The sequence below is a fragment of the Festucalex cinctus genome, chromosome 2 (assembly GCF_051991245.1).
Source record: "Festucalex cinctus isolate MCC-2025b chromosome 2, RoL_Fcin_1.0, whole genome shotgun sequence".
Lineage (NCBI taxonomy): Eukaryota > Metazoa > Chordata > Actinopteri > Syngnathiformes > Syngnathidae > Festucalex > Festucalex cinctus.
Window position 1 is genome coordinate 38,199,996 of NC_135412.1, and position 15,750 is coordinate 38,215,745.

The following is a 15,750-nucleotide window of genomic DNA, read 5'->3' on the forward strand; positions in this document are numbered from 1 at the left end:
ACCTGACTGTGACAAATAAAAGCTTGACCCGCCACTCTGGTGGCGGCGTGACACAAGATCTCAAGAGACCAGAGGAAAAACTAAAGAGAGGAAGGAGGGAAGGATCGATGAGGCAGAGTGAGATCCACAGAAACCAGTACATCCAGTCCATCAAAGTGAAATACAGCACCAACCAAACACCTCCTGCGTGGTTACAAAACCAGAGTCTTACGCCAACCCCAGAAGCCTCTAAATTCCAACAAATTGAGGAGATCTCAAGTGACCAGAGGAAAAACTAAAGAGAGGAAGGAGGGAAGGATAGATAAAGCAAAGTGAGATCCACAGACACCAGCACCCACTGATTCAACGAGCAGTGGGAGGGAGAGGCGAATTCTGTTTGAATTTCAGAAGATGCTGGTGCGATGGATCTGGCATGTATAAGGACCGCCAACAAAGAAAGGAGCCGTCAACCGCGGCCCAGTAAAGCGAGCTACCGCCCCCCCCCCGGAATCCCCCGAGCCGCGGCAGCACCAAAGCCACCCCCTCGCCACCCCCACGCCACCCGGGCGGACACCGGTCGGCAAGCCAACCCAGACGCCTGGAAAACACCCCCGCCCCGGCCCGCACCCCCGAGCCCAAGGCCGCAGAACGAGGCCCGGCAGGCCCCCACAGCGCCCCCCCCCTTCTTCCGCTTATCCGGGGTCGGGTCGCGGGGGCAGCAGCTTCAGGAGGGAAACCCAGACTTCCCTATCCCCAGCCACTTCAACCAGCTCCTCCGGTGGGATCCCAATGCTTTCCGAGGCCAGCCGAGAGACATAGTCTCTCCAGCGTGTCCTGGGTCGTCCCCGGGGCCTCCCACCGGTGGGACATGCCCGGAACACCTCCCCAGGGAGGCATCCAGGAGGCATCCGAACCAGATGCCCGAGCCACCTCAGCTGGCTCCTCTCAACGCGGAGGAGCAGCGGCTCGACTCTGAGTCCCTCCCGGATCACTGAGCTTCTCACCCTATCTCTAAGGGAGAGCCCGGACACCCTGCGGAGGAAACTCATTTCGGCCGCTTGTATCCGGGATCTCGTTCTTTCGGTCACGACCCACAGCTCGTGACCATAGGTGAGGGTTGGAACGTAGATCGACCGGTAAATCGAGAGCTTTGCCTTTTGGCTCAGCTCTTTCTTTACCACGACGGACCGATACAGAGTCCGCATCACTGCAGATGCTGCACCGATCCGCCTGTCGATCTCCCGCTCCAACCTACCCTCACTCGTGAACAAGACCCCAAGATACTTGAACTCCTCCACTTGGGGCAGGATCCCATCCCCGACCTGCAGACGACACTCCACCCTTTTCCGACTGAGGACCATGGTCTCGGATTTGGAGGTGCTGATCCTCATCCCAACCGCTTCACACTCGGCTGCGAACCGCTCCAGTGAGAGTTGGAGGCCCCGGCTTGATGAAGCCAACAGCACCACATCATCTGCAAAGAGCAGAGATGCAATGCTGAGGCCACCAAACCGGAACCCCTCAACGCCTCGGCTGCGCCTAGAAATTCTGTCCATAGAAGTTATGAACAGAATCGGTGACAAAGGGCAACCTTGGCGGAGTCCAACCCTCACCGGAACCGAATCCGACTTACTGCCGGCAATGCGGACCAAACTCTGGCAACGGTTGTACAGGGACCGAACAGCCCATATCAGGAGGCCCGGTACCCCGTACTCCCAAAGCACCCCCCACAGGACTCCCCGAGGGACACGGTCGAACGCCTTCTCCAAATCCACAAAACACATGTGGACTGGTTGAGCGAACTCCCACGCACCCTCAAGGATCCTGCTGAGGGTGTAGAGCTGGTCCACTGTTCCACGGCCAGGACGAAAACCACACTGCTCCTCCTGAATCCGAGATTCGACCTCCCGACAGACCCTCCTCTCCAGCACCCCTGAATAGACCTTACCAGGGAAGCTGAGGAGTGTGATCCCTCTGTAGTTGGAGCACACCCTCCGGTCCCCCTTCTTAAAAAGGGGGACCCACGTTTCCTCTTCGGGCTGTGCCCGGCCGGGCCCCATGGGTGCAGGCCCGGCCACCAGGCGCTCGCCAGCGAGCCCCGCCTCCAGGCCTGGCTCCAGAGGGGGGCCCCGGTGACCCGCGTCCGGGCAGGGTAAGCGTGCTTCCATTATTGTTATTCATCATAAGGGGTCTTCTGAGCCGTGCTTAGTCTGGCCCCTCACCTAGGACCTGTTTGCCATGGGTGACCCTACCAGGGGCATAAAGCCCCAGACAACATAGATCCTCGGATCATTGGGACACGCTAACCCCTCCGCCACGTTAAGGTACCGGCTCACGGAGGGGCATCAAATTCCATATGAAACTTATTGCATGTCTTTGTGATATGCATATTGCAAGGGCCATCGTGATATCAATATTTTTTTCGACATATTCTGCAGCCCTAATACTAAGCAAAGCTTGCAGCTGATGTTGTTGTTTAGCAAATGCTAATTTCCACCCCTTGTCCCTGGTTGAGCTTTTATACTTGATTCAAAATCTAAAACACATAAAAACAAAGCCACCCCTCATAAATAAGAAAATCAATAGTAATAATTGAAAGTAATCACATATGCATACTCATCCACTACATATGGGTACAGTATTGATTTATTTCCAACCAGCTTGTAAGTGTGATATGTCTGTAAGAAATACTGTAGCGATTTAACAGAAAACAGAAGGTTGCGAAAAATGTAATTTATATCATGAATCTCACAGTGGATAGGCTAAACTGTGACGACTCCTTTTGTCTCCTAACACACTAGGATGCCTTCCAACTTATCAAAGATTCATTAGTTCTCTAACACATCTATCCACTTCTCCATGCACATCAGTACCCCCCATTAACACTGCTCCATATTCTTCTATTGGGACATCTGAGATAATGCTTCGTTCAAGGACACAGGGGGTAATACATAAGAAGTGATAGCCCACTTGGGAGTTAAACCCACAACCGCAGTGGCACAGTGACTGTGTCCAATCAGCCTCTGTCCCAGAGGTTGCAAAGGTTTCCTGCTTTTGAAATTGGAACCACTGTATCAGGGCTAAAGCATATTTATGCCAGAAAAATATGACTTCATTTCCCGTTGTATGAGCTCTTGTATTTAAAAAGTGTGATGAAAAAACATTTTATGGGAAGCTCCTCGAGAGAATACCTACTGATCATACGCATACTGATGAAAATGGCAGAGACAAGGATCCTGAAAATATGAAAGTAATAGGATATTATCGCACTAACTAGTTATTGGAATCAAGGTAGAATTAGTGCACTCAGGTGTTGCGCACATCTGTTCATTACAGGTTTGCAGTGAGAAGAGACACTATGGGTCGCTTCCACTCAAGACACCAACACGGAAAGCAGCAGAGTTTCAGCTCGGAATGATCAATCATCTTTGCCCGGCTGGCGTTTTTTTTTTTTTTGCCATTTAAGCAGACTGAGCTGCCGTTACACTGCTTCAATCATCATCTGCCAGTCTAAATGCTAGTGCTAATTAGCATTCCCATGCTAAATTACCTCCCATCCCGTGTTCCCTGATTAGGCTTAATCATTCTGACAGCCAGTTTTATAGCTAAGATTGCCCACTAGCTCAGAGTCTATCAGAAGAGATTAGAAAGAGAGATACTCCAAATGGGAAACTGACACTTTGAGAGGTTGAGAGGTATATTGCAAATGGGTTGACATCATGAATAAGGCATTACACTTTCAAGAAGGAACAAGATGATAAAAGGAGTAGAGCATCTTTGGTAAAGTTTGAACCTGATCTAGACTCAGTCTAACAAGGATATACATGTCAACAGTCCTAACTGGAGAACATCCACCTCTGATGCCCTCGATGTCTAAAGAGTGCCCCTGCCGCTCAGAAGTGGAGTGATGATTGCCATGGTTACCTCAACGTCAATATATGCTAGCCCTTCCTGTCACTCAGACTACTTTCCAAGATAGAATGAATAAACGTAGGTAACCGCCTGCAGGCAAATGATGAAATAGTGTGAAACCATTCACACCTCACCCATTACAGACCTTAACTGCACTCGCTCATCTATTTTACTCTTTCTTACTTGCCTTTTTTTGTGTGTGTTTTTATAATTTCTAATCTGGGAAATACTTAAGGTAGTCGAGGGTTCCGTTTCATCTTGCCTGATGTGCCATGAGTGTCCTGCTCTCCTAGGTAGACCAAAGAGTAGATGAAATGAAGCGAATGATGGGATTTTCAGGGTTTTACTCACATCTGAGGGTATTCCCCAGCCCTGAGGGAGGATGTTTCTGGCCAACAGCTCAAAAGTCAACAAGTAGCGTAATTTTATACTTTTTTTTTTTTTCCTCTCTCAAAATCTTCTCTCTATGCTAAGTGATGTGTTATGTTGTGTTACAAATTTAGAAAGGAAACAAATGAAGAGCACCTGTTATGTTAATTCTTTCTACATTTAATGTTATGATGAACATTTTTTGATCCACTACACTCTTATCTTCCTTTTTTTCTCATCAGTTAATTACTTGCATAATTTAAAATGAAAAAAATCACCCCAAAATTTTGACATGAACAAATACTCAATGTCATATGCAAACATTTATTAAATGCTTTAGCTATATGCATGCAGTTATGTTTATTGCTCAACACAACCTGTGCTACCTTGAACGTAACCACTGTCAAGCTGTAGGATCATCTGCCGTTAAAATTAATAGTGTGATTAATGTGATAATATTTTTGCGATTAATCAATGAGTTAATGCTTTAACTTTGACAACACTAATATATATATATATATATATATATATATATATATATATATATATATATATATATATATATATATATATATATATATATATATATATATATATATATATTTATTTATTTATTTATTTATTTATTTATTTTATTACGTAGAATACAGTATGTGCAATCTTGTAATTGTGATGTGACCAGTTGTAGGATGTAATGCAGCAAGGTTCTTCACACATACACACACACCCTCACTCAGAAACACATTTACTGCCTCCAAGGGACTGTCTTTTTTAAGATTAACTCAAGTGATTATATATTCACAGATTGATCAATAAATGGAGTCCAACACACTGTAATTCACACTAGCAATCCTAGCGCATGCGTCGACATCAATACACTGCAACTCTGCATTCCACGAGCCAAGCAGCACAGGTTAAGCCCTGATGAATGGCAATTAAAGCATGCACTACTCAGCCATTGCCCTCCATCTGCTTCTGCCTCAGTTTCTCACTTTCTTTGTGATCCCATCGGGTCTCCCACATATTGCCTTTTACTTTTATTTCCTAGTTCTACTATTGATGGCAATGCTCCAATTTATTTAGACTTAAGCCAAGGCTATTCATTTCTTCTGCCTAAGGGGTATTTTCTTTATTTATCGTTAAGCTTAGTGAGCTTGTATTGGTTGAATCCCTGCTGATTTATTGTAATTGGTGTCAAGTCTCGCCAGCTCTGTGCTCTTATAGATGACAGCATGCGAGTGCATCCAGCTGCATTGATGTGCATGAAGACATTGGCAGCAACCACATCCTGCATCCCTCTATCTCCAAGCACAGAAATGCACCATATGAGAGGAAATAGGATTCCAATGAATGGGACATCATCCAAGATCTATTGGCCCTTCTCATTCTTCATAGACACACAAATCATCTGTCAGCACACAAAAAAAAGCACACATTTACACAAAGACACACACACACACACAATATATCCACAAAGAAAACGTAGACGTATACCAAGGGGTCAAGTACAAGGACTAGTGGGCAAGGTTTCAGTCGACTTGGCAAAACCCAGACACAGGAAACACTGTGAGACATGTTCGTGCGTGTGCATGTGTGTGTTTGCAAAGCTGATAAATAGCCTGTGTGTCAGGATGTAGTTCACTGTGGGCTAAATGTTCATGTGTGTCTCAGATTAAGGAATAAAAACAAGATATTATAACAAGTGGTAAATTGGCACGTTTTGGTCTACTTAATTTTCACTAAATTATTTTCTGTGACATTTTATGAGTTTTGTGTCTGCTGAGGCACTGACAGCTTTAGATTTGCTCATTTATGAGCCAAACAGAATGCTGTATTTGTCTTTCGCTCCTAAGTTTACATACCCCGGCCGGGTATTTAAACTTTCAAGTACATATATTCATCCATCCATCCATCCATCCATCCATCCATCCATCCATCCATCCATTTTCTTGACCACTTATTCCTCACAAGGGTCGCAGGGGGTGCTGGAGCCTATCTCAGCTGGCTTTGGGCTGTAGGCAGGGTACACCCTGGACTGGTTGCCAGCCAATCACAGCTGTACATATATATACATATATATTAGTGCTGTCAAACGATTAAACGATTAAAATATTTTAACTAATTAATTGCACATTTTTCTGTAATTAATGTTCTATTTTTGCTTCTACTTTTTCCTTCAAAGCTTGTAACATATCTACTTCAGTAAAGTCAAAATGGACTCAACCAATTCTCAGAATTCTCGCTTGCAGGTTTACGGTAGTTCTGCTGATGAGCATTGGTGTGCGAGGCCCCGTAGAGGTAACGAGCAGGCAATTTTGCTCTGAGAAGATACGCCAAAGGCATACAACTAATAGGCAGGGTTGGGGAATCCAGGTCCTTAGAGAACAAACCCTGACACAGTTTTACTTGAGCCACAGGTGCTTCTTTGAGCTTGTTTACCTGCCAGTTAAGTAGAAGCACCTGTGGCTTCAGCTATTCTGTGGCAGGATTTTTACATTCTGGACCTGGATTCCATAACCCTGCTAATAGGCTATTTGATTTTGGCTCTGCAAATTGCGCAAATCACTTTAGAATTCTCCAACAAGCACCAATCAAGTAAATCAGAAAGTAAAATTACCTACAGTCCATGTTTATTCATCTTCCCATCATTGACTCTTCCAAGTCTGGCTGCACACTGAGTTAACTGAGTTAAAAAACAAACAAAAAAAAACGCTTTATTTATCCATCCATCCATCCATCCATTTTTTTGACCACTTATTCCTCACAAAGGTCGCGCGGGGGTGCTGGAGCCTATCTCAGCTGGCTTTGGGCAGTAGGCGGGGTACACACTGGACCGGTTGCCAGCCAATCGCAGGGCACAGAGACGAACAACCATCCACACTCACAAGCACACCTAGGGACAATTCGGAGCACCCAATTAACCTGCCATGCATGTCTTTGGAATGTGGGAGAAGACCGGAGTACCCGGAGAAGACCCACGCAGGCACGGGGAGAACATGCAAACTCCACCCAGGAAGGCCGTAGCCTGGACTCGAACTTGAGTCCTCAGAACTGCGAGGTGGACGTGCTAACCACGCCCCCACCGTGCCGCCCATAAATGCTTTATCCATCCATCCATCCATCCATCCATCCATCCATCCATCTTCTTCCGCTTATCCGAGGTCGGGTCGCGGGGGCAGCAGCTTTAGGAGGGAAACCCAGACTTCCCTCTCCCCAGCCACTTCACCGATCCGCCTGTCAATCTCTCGCTCCATCCTACCCTCACTCGTGAACAAGACCCCAAGATACTTGGCAGGATCCCATCCCCGACCCGAAGAGGACACGCCACCCTTTTCCGACTGAGGACCATGGTCTCGGATTTGGAGGTGCTGATCTTCATCCCAACCGCTTCACACTCGGCTGCGAACCGCTCCAGTGAGAGTTGGAGATCACGGCTGGATGAAGCCAACAGCACCACATCATCTGCAAAGAGCAGAGATGCAATGCTGAGGCCACCAAACCGGACCCCCTCAACGCCTCGGCTGCGCCTAGAAATTCTGTCCATAAAAGTTATGAACAGAATCGGTGACAAAGGGCAACCTTGGCGGAGTCCAACCCTCACTGGAAACAAATCCGACTTACTGCCGGCAATGCGGACCAAACTCTGACAACGGTCGTACAGGGACCGAACAGCCCGTATCAGGGGGCCCGGTACCCCGTACTCCCGAAGCACCCCCCACAGGACTCCCTGAGGGACACGGTCGAACGCCTTCTCCAAATCCACAAAACACATGTGGACTGGTTGGGCGAACTCCTACGCACCCTCAAGGATCTTGCTGAGGGTGTAGAGCTGGTCCACTGTTCCACGGCCAGGACGAAAACCACACTGCTCCTCCTGAATCCGAGATTCGACTTCCCGACGGACCCTCCTCTCCAGCACCCCTGAATAGACCTTGCCAGGGAGGCTGAGGAGTGTGATCCCTCTGTAGTTGGAACACACCGTTCTTAAAAAGGGGGACCACCACCCCTGTCTGCCAATCCAGAGGCACTGTCCCCGATGTCCACGCGATGTTGTAGAGGTGTGTCAACCATGACAGCCCCACAACATCCAGAGTCTTTAGGAACTCCGGGCGGATCTCATCCACCCCCGGGGCCCTGCCACCGAGGAGCTTTCCAACCACCTCAGTGACTTCGACCCCAGAGATAGGAGAGCCCACCTCAGAGACCCCAGACTCTGCTTCCTCAAAGGAAGACATGTCGGTGGAATTGAGGAGGTCTTCGAAGTATTCTCCCCACCGATTCACGACGTCGTGGACAGCAGCACCCCATCGCCACTATACACAGTGTTAATGGTGCACTGCTTTCCTCTCCTGAGACGCCGGATGGTGGACCAGAATTTCCTCGAAGCCGTGCGGAAGTCGTTTTCCATGGCCTCACCGAACTCCTCCCATGTCCGAGTTTTTGCCTCAGCAACCGCCGAAGCCGCGTTCCGCTTGGCCAGCCGGTACCCGTCAGCTGCCTCCGGAGTCCCACAGGCCAAAAAGGCCCGATAGGACTCCTTCTTCAGCTTGACGGCATCCCTTACCCCTGGTGTCCACCAGCGGGTTCGAGGATTGCCGCCGCGACAGGCACCGACCACCTTACGACCACAGCTCCGATCGGCCGCCTCAACAATGGAGGCGCGGAACATAGCCCATTCGGACTCAATGTCCCCCGCCTCCCCCGAGACAAGGGAGAAGTTCTGCCGGAGGAGGACGTTGAAACTCTTTCTGACAGGGGATTCCGCCAGACGTTCCCAGCAAACCCTCACAATACGTTTGGGTCTGCCAGGTCGGACCGGCATCTTCCCCCACCATCGGAGCCAACACACCACCAGGTAGTGATCAGTTGACAGCTCCGCCCCTCTCTTCACCCGAGTGTCCAAAACATGCGGCCGCAAATCCGATGACACGACTACAAAGTCGATCATCGAACTGCGGCCTAGGGTGTCCTGGTGCCAAGTGCACATATGGACACCCTTATGTTTGAACATGGTGTTCGTTATGGACAATCCGTGACGAGCACAGAAGTCCAATAACAGAACACCGCTCGGGTTCCGATCAGGGGGGCCGTTCCTCCCAATCACGCCCCTCCAGGTCTCACTGTCATTGCCCACGTGAGCGTTGAAGTCCCCCAGCAGAACGAGGGAATCCCCAGGGGGAGCGCTCTCCAGCACACCCTCCAAGGACTCCAAAAAGGGTGGGTACTCTGAACTGATGTTTGGTGCATATGCACAAACAACAGTCAGGACCCGTCCCCACACCCGAAGGCGGAGGGAGGCTACCCTCTCGTCTACCGGGATGAACCCCAACGTACAGGCGCCAAGCCGGGGGGCAATAAGTATGCCCACACCTGCTCTGCGCCTCACACCGTGGGCAACTCCAGAGTGGAAGAGAGTCCAACCCCTCTCGAGAGGATTGGTACCAGAGCCCAAGCCGTGTGTGGAGCAGAGTCCGACTATATCTAGTCGGAATTTCTCTGCCTCACACACCAGCTCGGGCTCCTTCCCTGCCAAAGAGGTGACATTCCATGTCCCAAGAGCTAGCTTCTGTAGCCGGGGATCGGACCGCCAAAGCTCCCGCCTTTGGCCACCACCACCCAGCTCGCTATGCACCCAACCTCTTTGGCCCCTCCTACAGGTGGTGAGCCCATAGGAAGGGGGACCATACCATGGCAAAATGTAGTTTTTAGCCCAGCACACCACCCATCTTTGTTGTGACATGACATGCAAGCAATTAATTTTTCTAGTGCATTGCAACAAAAGGAGGATGTGCATGATACTCAAAAACAGCCCAGCTCTCCACAAAGCACTCAACATTTACACTTAAAAAATATATATATATCGTCCTTCTCAAATCTCACGAGAACGAGATATTTTAACAGATAGTAGCAGCTACATGTTGCAAGAAGAAAACTCCAATTATTTAAAGTCTCAGACGACTGTTTGATTCAACATGTTTTCCAAGAGATTGTGACACCAAAAATAGATCAGTCCTGCCAGGGAAGGTGATATTACAGCAGCAGCTCAGCTGGATGTAGGATGAAAAACAGCTGATTGGCACTCACAACATGACGTCTACTCAACATAGCTACTTGAGCAACACACACACAAACTTCGAGGCACCACGCTGTGTGCATGCTGAATATACTGGCATGTCATTGCTTGCTTGGGATTGATGAGCGGTTCAGAAAGACAAATCACACACATGCACAAACGCATTAAATAGGTCTACTTACCTGCGGTGCTCAAAAAACTCTTCATGATAACAATCTTGCAACTAGACTACCAAACAGGACCAAGTGCCACAATTTCACAAAATAACTTCAAACTAAATTGCATTCATATCACTTTTTCCACCCACTGCTCTTGTTAATAACAAATTAGGTGCATTTATAGCACGTAAAAGTAGTATTATAAAGTGGATTGCATTGCAGTACCATTGACATTCATACATAACAATGCTTTACCACACACCAGTCATTCATTAAATGTACTGTATCCTGGGCCTACCTTTTTCATACGCCCACCACGAGTGCCCATGAATGCCACGGTGTGTCCACGGTAGTCGTAGGCCGCCACTGAGGTCACGCCATCGTCATTATCCACGTACAGCGGGACACCCTCGATGGTGGTGGTGTCCCCCAAAGGCTGGTTGAAGTCAAGGCCGCAGAAATTATCATCAATCCGCAACGGCTAGGTGGGACAAAAAGACAGAGAACCATGAATGACTCCATTAACACTTTTAACTCCCTTGTCTCGTTAAAATGACATTAATTGTTAAAGATGCAGGAGCCTTTCAGTCTCGCTGGCGCTTAGTGGCACTTTATGGAACTGGAGCAAAGGCAACACATAGCAGATTTAGTCAGGAGAAATCTAGGCGTCATTGGTGATATTAGCGTAATTTTTATCTAGACTTCGCACAGATGTTAAGAAAATGATATTTGTGTTTATTTTAGTGCTGTCAAAGTTAAAGTGTTAACTAATTAATTAATCAAAAAAAAATATCGCATTAATCATTGTATTACCACAGAATTAATTACTTAATTAATTAATTCATCACACTATTAATATTGACAGCAGATTATCCTTTTTAGCCGACAGTGGATGGTTACATTAAAGGTAGCTGTTGGAGTTTGAGCAATAAACACAACTACATGCATTAAAGTAAAGTATTTAATAAATGTTTACATATGCCGTAGGTCATTTTTTCCCATTTTAAATTATGCAAATAATTAGTTGATTAGAAAAAGCAGGATGAGCGTGTGCAGTGGATATAAATTTTTGAAGACGTCTTCATAACATTAAATGGCGAAATAATTAACACATAATAGGTGCGCTTCAAATTTAGCAGGCAAAATATGTTGGGAAAAAAAGCCTTTTTAAGTCAGTGATTAATCATGATTAATCAAAATTGTAAGATGTGATTAATCTAATTAAAAAATGTAATCGTTTGACAGCTCTGGATTATTTATTGTAAGGGAAAAAATGCATAGCCAACTTTCTTTTGAGCGTTTTACCAGTCAGTGATGTGTAAACGTCAAAACAACAAATGAGCCATTAGCGAAAAATGACTTTATGTTGTATTGATTTCTGTGCATACTGGATTGGCAATGTAGTTTCTAATAAGAAACAAGCCAATCCGGCAGCACATGGAACAAAAGGGCAACTGGGAACACACAATCAAGACATGAGCAAATGACAGGAAGTAAATTGTAGGTCAAATTAGCATATTATAATCACAGTGTGACATATATATATGTGCATTGACAGGGAGGTGTGATGATATGTCACAGGTGATTTACTTGAAAGAGGGTGTTGTGTGTGTGCGTGCGTGCGCGTGTGCGCGTGCGTGAACGGGTGTGTGCGTGCACTTAGGCACGTGTAAAATAGCCATATCATTAAAAGCAGGTGATAGCTTGATGTTCTCTTGACTCTGACATGAGTAACCAACAATGAACTGCATCAGTACTTTCATGGGGATTGAAGACAAACCTAACAGTGATACAATGGTAATTAGTTTTAGGCTGGTGGTTTTAGTGGATACACACACGCACATCAACCACTGCAAAAGTCAAAGTGAATAATTAACACGGAAGAAAGGGAAAATATATTTGATGCTGTTATTTGAAATGGGCATCAGATTGAGGTAGTGGTTAGCAAAGCTGTGTCACAGTTGAGAGGTTCAGTGTTCAAATCTCATTTCTGGCCTTCTTGTGTGCCGTTTGTATGTCGGCCCCTGTTGTTTTGTCCAAGCATGGAGTTTTCCTCCCATATTCCAAAAACATGCACCTCAGACTTACTGAAGATTCCAAACGGCCGATATGTGTCAATCTAGGTGTGAATTGTTATTTGTCAATATGTTCCCTGTGACTGACTTACGACCTGTCGGCTAAAATTGGCTGTAGCTCACCCACGTTACAAACATGGACAAGCAGTAAAGAAAATGGATCGATGGTTGTCATTTGGACTACATTTGTCTTGTCAGAATTAACTCTAATATTTAATGATGAGTTTAATCTGTTAAAGTAAGAGAGGTACTGTATGCATTAATGTTATTGTGTCAACAAAGATTTGGCATGGGAAAGCTACTGTTTTTTGGGGGGGGTTTTCATCCAAAATGGTTCCAAAATGTTCGACTTTTTCCTTCAGAGATCATTGACAGGGAAAAATAATTTAGCACTGCCTCAAAGCTTGACTCTGGACAATACAAATGCCACGTTACTTCTGCATGTGTATAAGTTACAAATTAAATGTGTAAAAAGAAAAATAGTAAAATACTTTTTGAGAATTCTAAACTATAACTGTGACAGGACAACTGAACACTATTTCTTACTTCTGTCTTTACTCAATGTGCCACACTGTAGCGGCTTCCTGACAGGAGCGCGTTTGGCTCAAGTGTTGTCGAGCAGTGCGGAGCAATACCAACACGGCGCTCAAGAAACTCGATGGTTGGAGCTCACAGGGTGGCAGCCTCCATAACAGCCCGAGCGGAGTTCATTATCCATTGTGGGGAACACAATTGACAGTCGGCTAACAAAGTGTTGTCATCAACTTAAAATATGTTGACATTAGGGGTGTGAATTACCTAGTACCTGACGATTCGATCCCTATCACGATTCATAGGTCACGATTCGATTCGATACCGATTAATCCCGATATGAATTTACAAGTGGATTGTTGCGATTTTTTTTTACTCAAATTTAGAAAATACCATTCAGTAAACTCGTACATGTACACTGTAAGATTTGAAAGAAAATTTATTATTTATTGATCTGAAACTTAAGTCTTATAACTGTAAGCTACTATATTTAACAAACAGGTTGTAACATTTTACGTTTGAACAGCGTTGAAATAAAATATTAAGGCTTAATGTTCCATTAATATAACATTCTTCCATGATTAAGGTGTGAAATTTAGACGTTTTGTTGAATATTTTTCCATCAAAAATGGATGTTAAAAAATCGATTCGGCTGCCTATTGAATCGATTCGCGAATTGAGTGCTGTAGTATCGCGATGCATTGCCAAATCGATTTTTTTTAACACCCCTAGTTGACATGTATTTAACCCCTTCGGACCCATAGATGATTGCAGTAGACATATTTGTGTCTAAACCAATAAAAACACATAATTTGGATGATGTCAACACTTCTGGTTCATGATTGGATCCTAGCTAACCAATCACAATCGCAAGCATGATTTGCATGATGTTCTATAATTGCATGATGTCATATAATTTATTTGGATTTGAAATATATATATATAGGGTCAGGCAAAATGATCTGACACATTTGTAGGTTTAAAGGCAGGGTCTTCCGTTTTCACTCAGGAATATGCACTATATAAATACAGGATTTATACCCATGAACTCCTTCTCGATTGACACCTCTGGGCTTCTGTTAATGTGTGGTGGTGATTTTTTTTCCTAAACCCCCACCCCTCAGCCTGTATTTTGCCATTTTGTGCTTGTTTTGTCAACAACGGGTTTCTGTAAACAGACAGTTGTTTACCCCTCCAGCCAATCGCAGAGCGAGCGGTGGCGGGGGGCGTGGCACTCACTGTCGCCAGACGGGGCCGGGCGAATTTGTCAGCTGCATGACTGCATGACAGCATGCACGGATTTTTTTTTTCTTCACTCACTCAAGCTTGTGTGAGTGAGTGAGTGAGTGAGTGAGTGAGTGAGTGAGTGAGTGAGTGAGTGAGTGAGTGAGTGAGTGAGTGAGTGAGTGAGTGAGTGAGTGAGTGACAAAAAAAAATAAAATCTGTGCGTGCTGTCAAGTTGCCGCGAGAGTGACGTCATTCAGCCGACAAATTCGCCCGGCCCCGTCTGCGATTGGCTGGAGGGGTAAACAACTGTCTGTCCACAGAAACGTCCCGCTGTTGAAAAAACAAACACAAAATGGCAAAATACAGGCTGGGGGGGTGGGGGTTGAGGAAAAAAATCACCACCGCACATTAACAGAAGCCCAGAGGTGTCGATTGGGAAGGAGTTCATGTGTATATATATCCTGTATATATAGTGCATTTTCCTGATTGAAACGGAAGACCCTGCCTTTAATAAAAGTCTACCAAGTTTGAAGTGCAAAGGGAACGCTCATTGCGTTGCATATACAGATTCATTTGTTTTGATAAAAGTTTCCACAATGAAAGTGTGGTGTTCACCAGTCAATACATGGCATCAACTGAAAAAGAAACAAAAAATAATGGCACTATACAGAAACAAAACAAAAAGGCATTATATGAAAAAAAAAAAAGGCATTATACATACTTTTCAAAAATAAAAACACTTTTTTGTTTCTTTACTTTATTTGTCTTTTATTAAAGCTACAAATGTGCATCATTTTTATATGGATTTTCGCCATTCATAGGTTGGCCCCTATATTTCCCGTGAAATGCAGGGGTCAGCTCTCCAGACATACCTGTACAATATTGGCACTTATACTGATACAAGTATCAGCGGATCTCTAAACCAAATATTGGAACCACATATCAGTATGAGGCAATGTACACTACTCTGCCATCGACAATAATAAACATTGTAGATGTAAACAGCAGTGTGTAAAATTAACACTTAGATTATTTTGAGTGTCCAGTGTTAATCTTCTATAACTCAAATAGTTATAGTAGAGTTGATTCTCTACTACAGTAGATCAAATATTAAACACTGCTGGGAGTCAGGTTTGGCCTCTCCAGAGTTCTTTAATCTGTAGTGTTAAATTGATTAACAATGTGCAGTGTTAACATTGTTACATTTTTACTCAGTTTCAAGCTAATTTTAAACTGAAATTTTAACACTGTGGAAAGAGGTACGTTAATACAAATTTTTAAAAACCACCAAATACACTCAGACCCAGTGTTAAATTTAACTCTTCAAGTGTTAAAACTGCAAAATTTGCTGTGGAATGTTGTGAAATTACATGCACACACATACATATTGAAATACAGACTACAACTCTAAACACAGTCCTTCTTT

The 15,750-nt window shown here is 45.1% G+C and overlaps 1 protein-coding gene across 2 annotated transcripts in view; it reads right to left on the reverse strand.

Annotated features, from left to right (window-relative positions):
* LOC144014752 (plexin-A1-like) overlaps positions 1-15,750 on the reverse strand; it is a 261,366-nt gene that overhangs the window by 175,473 nt on the left and 70,143 nt on the right. For both annotated transcript variants that reach the window (XM_077514982.1, XM_077514981.1), the window contains exon 3: positions 10,790-10,972. In XM_077514982.1, the coding sequence (XP_077371108.1) occupies positions 10,790-10,972 (183 nt within the window). The remainder of the gene's footprint in view (positions 1-10,789; positions 10,973-15,750) is intronic.